At 51.1% G+C, this 7,500-nt stretch overlaps 1 protein-coding gene across 1 annotated transcript in view; it reads right to left on the bottom strand.

Annotated features, from left to right (window-relative positions):
• The window catches only part of abcc9 (ATP-binding cassette, sub-family C (CFTR/MRP), member 9), a gene marked incomplete at both ends in the record, with an annotated part of 41,851 nt that overhangs the window by 25,237 nt on the left and 9,114 nt on the right, over positions 1-7,500 (bottom strand). Inside the window, 3 exon segments of the mRNA XM_083692100.1 lie at positions 807-912; positions 2,228-2,300; positions 6,152-6,259. Coding sequence (XP_083548226.1) covers positions 807-912; positions 2,228-2,300; positions 6,152-6,259 — 287 coding nt within the window.

Genomic DNA, 7,500 nt, shown 5'->3' with positions numbered 1-7,500 from the left:
CAGGACAGGACAGGACAGGACAGGACAGGACAGGACAGGACAGGACAGGACACACATGATGGCCAACACACAAGACCAACACAGTGATGAAGAGGAAGGTGATGTCTTTCTACTGATGAAGAGAGCTTTGATTAGCATTGATCACGAAAATAGTCTCTTCATAATGATAATGTAAATTAAAAACAGTCCCTCAATGTCGAACATGAACACTCAAAATAGTCCCTCAAAATAGTCCCTCTGTATCATATGGACTTGGTGAATGAGTAGAAACTCCACAAACACAACCTGCCACCCAGATGCTTCCAACGATCCTTAAAAGGAGGACTGTCAACTCTCGGCTGGTTACAGATTCATCTTTTTTTCCATTGATTTTCCATTGAAAGTGTGATTTAGTCCAGGACTAGGCTTAATCTGTGTCCAGGACTAGGCTCAATCTGTCTTAATCTGTAATCCAACGTGATATGCCACCGTGAGCAAAAATGATGGAACTGAGTGTAGTTGTCAATAGTCTGGTGAAACAAAGAGACATGTTTTCACCTCTAGGTGCGGATTGCCTTGCAGAAACGGGACACTGCACATATATGGAGTTGTGAAGCACTTCTTCAGACTATTGTCTGTAATCGAACAATATCCGGTATTCCCAGATATCCCTGTATTCCCAGATATCCAGGTATTCCCCAGATGTCCCGGTATTCCCCAGATATCCCTGTATTCCCCAGATATCCCGGTATTCCCCAGATGACATCCCGGTATTCCCAGACATCCCGGTATTGCCCAGACATCATGGTATTCCCAGCGCTACTCACTTGCTCCAGAAGACCTTCCCGCTGATGGTTTGCATCTCACCCAGCATCGCCAGGAGCAACGACGACTTCCCACAACCCACCTGGCCCACGATCATGGTCAGCTGACCTGCCGGCAGACAGGTGGGATACGAGAGGTAAGGAGAGGTTTGATGTCAGACATGAACCCTGTGTTGTAAAACACAATCAACTCTGTACGACTAGCGTGTCTGATGGGAAATGAATGCCCGTATTTCCCTCTATAGTCGCACCAAAACCCTGTCATCCCCTTGAACCTTGACCCTGTCATCCCCTTGAACCTTGACCCTGTCACCCCCTTGAACCTTGACCCTGTCACCCTCTTGAACCTTGACCCCTCTCTAAAGCTATTCAAGTCTTGTTTATTTGTCTATACAGAGCAACAGAGGCAGAGCAGCTTTACAACACTAATCAACAACAACAATAGAACGTGACAAGGGTAACAGATAACATAGAAACATCAACAGTAAGAATATTAAATACAGTCAAAATAACATACACAGTTTTTTTGTAGCAGCAGTGAAGTCAATTTAAGTGTAAATTCTAGCTCCAATCCACCCCCATTTCAAAAGTTGTTGGGGGGAAGTGAAGGAAGCAGCCCTGGGGGTGAGTCCACAGGCTATCTTTACAGACTCCACTTCATAACCCTAACCCTAACCCTAACCCTAACCCTAACCCTGGGGGTGAGTCCACAGGCTATCTTTACAGACTCCACTTCATAACCCTAACCCTAACCCTAACCCTAACCCTGGGGGTGAGTCCACAGGCTATCTTTACAGACTCCACTTCATAACCCTAACCCTAACCCTAACCCTAACCCTAACCCTGGGGGTGAGTCCACAGGCTATCTTTACAGACTCCACTTCATAACCCTAACCCTAACCCTAACCCTAACCCTAACCCTGGGGGTGAGTCCACAGGCTATCTTTACAGACTCCACTTCATAACCCTAACCCTAACCCTAACCCTAAACTATCTTTACAGACTCCACTTCATAACCCTAACCCTAACCCTAAACTATCTTTACAGACTCCACTTCATAACCCTAACCCTAACCCTAAACTATCTTTACAGACTCCACTTCATCTGAAATCCAGCGGTAACGTTTCCTCTCACATCAAGCTTTTGGACACCTCAGCGACCGAGAATAGAGACCCTTGAGGTCCAGCCAATCCTGTTTGTCTTTGCAGAATAGCCGGGATATCTGACGAGTCACTGGCCCTTAGGTCAGGAGTGTGTGTGTGTGTGTGTGTGTGTGTGTGTGTGTGTATGTGTCTGTGTACGTGTTTGTGTGTGTGTTAGATATACTACACTGTCTGTCTGCCAGCAACTTCTCAAACTGCTTGCTCGTCTCGGGCCTGACATTCCCGGTGACGTTCCCAGTGGCCTTCCCAGGGTTGGGTTACCTGTTGGGATGCGGATGTTGATGTCGGACAGCGTTGACAAGGTGCTTCCCCACGTGAAGAATCCGTTGCTCACCTGAACAGGGTCGAGAGAGGAGGATGAGTAGACTGATAGAGAGAGGAGGATGAGTAGACTGATAGAGAGGAGGATGAGTAGACTGATAGAGAGGAGGATGAGTAGACTGATAGAGAGGAGGATGAGTAGACTGATAGAGAGGAGGATGAGTAGACTGATAGAGAGGAGGATGAGTAGACTGATAGAGGAGAGGAGGATGAGTAGACTGATAGAGGAGAGGAGGATGAGTAGACTGATAGAGGAGAGGAGGATGAGTAGAGGAGGATGAGTAGACTGATAGAGAGAGGAGGATGAGTAGACTGATAGAGAGAGGAGGATGAGTAGAGGAGGATGAGTAGACTGATAGAGAGGAGGATGAGTAGACTGATAGAGAGGAGGATGAGGAGAGGAGGATGAGTAGACTGATAGAGAGGAGGATGAGTAGACTGATAGAGAGGAGGATGAGGAGAGGAGGATGAGTAGACTGATAGAGAGGAGGATGAGTAGACTGATAGAGAGAGGAGGATGAGTAGACTGATAGAGAGAGGAGGATGAGTAGACTGATAGAGAGGAGGATGAGTAGACTGATAGAGAGGAGGATGAGTAGACTGATAGAGAGGAGGATGAGTAGACTGATAGAGGAGAGGAGGATGAGTAGACTGATAGAGGAGAGGAGGATGAGTAGACTGATAGAGGAGAGGAGGATGAGTAGACTGATAGAGGAGAGGAGGATGAGTAGAGGAGGATGAGTAGACTGATAGAGAGAGGAGGATGAGTAGACTGATAGAGAGAGGAGGATGAGTAGAGGAGGATGAGTAGACTGATAGAGAGGAGGATGAGTAGACTGATAGAGAGGAGGATGAGGAGAGGAGGATGAGTAGACTGATAGAGAGGAGGATGAGTAGACTGATAGAGAGGAGGATGAGTAGACTGATAGAGAGGAGGATGAGGAGAGGAGGATGAGTAGACTGATAGAGAGGAGGATGAGGAGAGGAGGATGAGTAGACTGATAGAGAGGAGGATGAGTAGACTGATAGAGAGGAGGATGAGGAGAGGAGGATGAGTAGACTGATAGAGAGGAGGATGAGTAGACTGATAGAGAGAGGAGGATGAGTAGACTGATAGAGAGAGGAGGATGAGTAGACTGATAGAGAGGAGGATGAGTAGACTGATAGAGAGGAGGATGAGTAGACTGATAGAGAGGAGGATGAGTAGACTGATAGAGAGGAGGATGAGTAGACTGATAGAGGAGAGGAGGATGAGTAGACTGATAGAGGAGAGGAGGATGAGTAGACTGATAGAGGAGAGGAGGATGAGTAGACTGATAGAGGAGAGGAGGATGAGTAGAGGAGGATGAGTAGACTGATAGAGAGAGGAGGATGAGTAGACTGATAGAGAGAGGAGGATGAGTAGAGGAGGATGAGTAGACTGATAGAGAGGAGGATGAGTAGACTGATAGAGAGGAGGATGAGGAGAGGAGGATGAGTAGACTGATAGAGAGGAGGATGAGTAGACTGATAGAGAGGAGGATGAGTAGACTGATAGAGAGGAGGATGAGGAGAGGAGGATGAGTAGACTGATAGAGAGGAGGATGAGTAGACTGATAGAGAGAGGAGGATGAGTAGACTGATAGAGAGAGGAGGATGAGTAGACTGATAGAGAGGAGGATGAGTAGACTGATAGAGAGAGGAGGATGAGTAGACTGATAGAGAGGAGGATGAGTAGACTGATAGAGAGGAGGATGAGTAGACTGATAGAGGAGGATGAGTAGACTGATATAGTAGAGGAGGATGAGTAGATTTAAGTGTAAGTGGTCCTCTGTGGCTCAGTTGGTAGAGCACGGCGCTAACAACGCTTAGGTTGAGGGTTTGATTCCCACTGGGACCATATATACTGACAAATGTATGCGCTCACTGCAATGTAAGTCGCTTTGGATAAAAGCGTCAGCTAAATGGCGTATACTATATTAGAAATACAGTTGATGTTCATAGTACATTGAAATCACATTTGGTAACATTTAAGATTAGGTTGATCAACTACAATAAAAAGTCTCATTCAGTCAGATTCAAACACACTGCCTCCTCTTCCTCCTCCTCCACCTCTTCTTCCTCCCCCTCTTCCTCCCCCTCTTCCTCCTCCCCTGCCTCTTCCTCCTCCTCCCCCTTCTTCCTCCCCCTCCTCATCCTACGTTCGTGTTTACATAGCTCCCTTGTTTTATATCTTGTCGGATTCAACTGTTTGTTTTAGTCAGCAATCATTCTCCCCCCCCTCCCCCCCTCCCCCCTCCCCCTCCCCCCCCATCCCCCATCCCCCATCCCCCTCCCCCCATCTCCCCATCCACTCCAGAACAGTTCACATGCATCACACAAGATCTCAGATTCACTGATCCAGAACAAATAAATAGATGATTACAATCAAAGACGGATGTCTATACACGGCCGGGAAAATCTGTCCGATGGTAAATACACTGATGGGGGGGGGGGGGGGGGGGCGAGGGAGGGGGGAAGGGGGGAGGAGAGAGTATGGGAGATGTGGTAGAGAGAGGGGAATGGTAGAGAGATGATCGGGTAAAAGAGGGGGTCTAGGAGGGGGGTTGAAGGGGGGGGTAGAGAGGGAGGGTGGAGGAAGAAGGGGGTGAGGGTGGTGGGTAGAGAGAGAGAGGGGACTGATGGGTCCACTAACAAGCCAACGACCACAGGGACCCACACAGGAAGAGGAGTCCAGGGAGAGACCAGGGAGAGGAGGCCAGGGAGAGGAGACCAGGGAGAGACCAGGGAGAGGAGGCCAGGGAGAGGAGGCCAGGGAGAGACCAGGGAGAGGAGACAAGGGAGAGACCAGGGAGAGGAGGCCAGGGAGAGGAGGCCAGGGAGAGACCAGGGAGAGACCAGGGAGAGACCAGGGAGAGACCAGGGAGAGGAGGCCAGGGAGAGACCAGGGAGAGACCAGGGAGAGACCAGGGAGAGGAGACCAGGGAGAGACCAGGGAGAGACCAGGGAGAGACCAGGGAGAGGAGGCCAGGGAGAGACCAGGGAGAGACCAGGGAGAGACCAGGTAGAGACCAGGGAGAGGAGGCCAGGGAGAGACCAGGGAGAGACCAGGGAGAGGAGACCAGGGAGAGACCAGGGAGAGGAGGCCAGGGAGAGACCAGGGAGAGACCAGGGAGAGGAGACCAGGGAGAGACCAGGGAGAGGAGACCAGGGAGAGACCAGGGAGAGGAGACCAGGGAGAGACCAGGGAGAGGAGGCCAGGGAGAGACCAGGGAGAGGAGACCAGGGAGAGACCAGGGAGAGGAGGCCAGGGAGAGGCCAGGGAGAGGAGGCCAGAGGCTGGGAACATGTCAGCCAAAGACACCCCTCCCTTCAGGACGCAGTGTTCTCGTGAGAATCATGCGGTTAAACTGGAGATGTGTTTCCTGAGAGCAACAAACACACACACACACACACACACACACACACACACACACACACACACACACTGCGATTCTATCCTCAGGGTGAGATACACTCACTAACCCAGAGATGAAACATCTGCCGGGAAAATTAAATCATGGTATTTTGTGTGTGTGTGTGTGCGTGTGTGTGTGTGCGTGCGTGTGTGTGTGTGAGTGTCATGTGAAGCTAGAGTGAATGACTGGGCGGCCAAAACTGAAAACTGAGGTTAAATACAGTACAGTTGAATCTGCCACTGTGTGTGTGTGTGTGTGTGTGTGTGTGTGTGTGCATGAGCACAAGTGTATGTTAGTTTGAAGAGTTTGTGATTGTTTTACAGTATGTGGCAGTATGTGTGTGTGTGTGTGTGTGTGTGTGTGTGTGTGTGTGTGTGTGTGTGTGTGTGTGTGTGTGTGTGTGTGTGTGTGTGTGTTGACCTCTGACCTTCACAGCCACGTCCTCGGTCTCGTTGGGGCGCATGGCCCTGCGGGCCGGCTGCTCATAGCTGTCCATCTGGTACCTCAAAGGCTGCTTCCTGTTTATGGCCTTGGTCTGAAGGGAGGAGAGAGGAGGGGGGGGGGGGATGGAGGGATGACAGAGGGGGAGGGATGAGGAGGGAGAGATTGAGGGATGAAGAGGGGGAGGGATGAGGAGGGAGGGGAGGGTGAGGAGAGAGAGAGAGAGAGAGAGATTTAGGGATGAGGAGGGAGAGATGGAGGAGAGATGGAGGGAGGGATGAGGATGGAGAGAGGGGGGGAGGAGGACGGAGGGGAGAGTGTGAGGAGAGAGAGAGAGATGGGGAGGGAGAAAGAAAGGGCAGAGAGCAGGAAAATAACGTGGGATGTCAAAAAACGAAAAAGAGAGATTTCACTAAATGATAAACTTGACGGTTCTTCCGTTGTCCCCCCCAGGGAGCTGCTCCGCTAGGCCCAGAGGGAGAGCTCCGTCCTGGGCCTTGAACATTGGAGCTGCCCCCCCCCTCCTCCTCCACCTCCCCAGGACATCCATCCATCCTTCACACACACACACACACACACACACACACACACACACACACACACACACACATACTGTAACCCTCCTCTCCTCTTCCTTATCCTTATCTAACCCTTCATCTTCTCCTCCCCCTCTTTCTCTCTATCCATCTCCTCCTCTCTTCTCTCTCTCTCTCCATCACCTCCTCTTTTCTCTCTCCCCTTCCATCCCCTCCACCCCCCCCCTCCCCCTCCATCCCCTCCTCTTTTCTCTCTCCCCTCTCCATCGCCTCCTCCCCCCCTCTCTCCCTCCTCCCCCTCTGAGGAGCCCCTCCAAACAGAAATAAACGTGTCAAAGTCCAAACAACAGCTGAGAACATGAGAAGACATGAGAAGCTGTCCCAAGATCCCTAGTGGCCATGAGGCAGCTTCTCCCCCCTCCTCCCCCTCCCTCTCCCCCTCCCCCTCCCTCTCCCTCTCCTCCTCCCCCTCAACCACCCTCACCCCTCCCCTCCCCTCCCCCTCCCCCTCCTCCCCCCCCCTCACCCCTCCCCTCCCCCTCCCCCTCACCCACCCTTCCCCTCACCCTCCCCCTCCCCTCCCCTGACTGCAGTATACAGTTACACACGCCTCTCTAAGTGACAACCAGAAAACAATTCTCAAAACCATTATCTTTGACCATTATGTCCCACCTGTCCTGATGCTGTGTCACGTCGAGACCACAGTACAGGCTGTGTGGAACCTCAGTACACAGTACAGGCTGTGTGGAACCTCAGTACACAGAACCTCAGAGCCTCAGGTTGAGGGGCGGCGCTGTGA

The sequence above is a fragment of the Argentina silus genome (assembly GCF_951799395.1).
Source record: "Argentina silus genome assembly, chromosome: 20".
Lineage (NCBI taxonomy): Eukaryota > Metazoa > Chordata > Actinopteri > Argentiniformes > Argentinidae > Argentina > Argentina silus.
The sequence above is the reverse complement of the archived record's forward strand: the minus strand, read 5'-3'. Positions and strand labels throughout refer to the sequence as shown.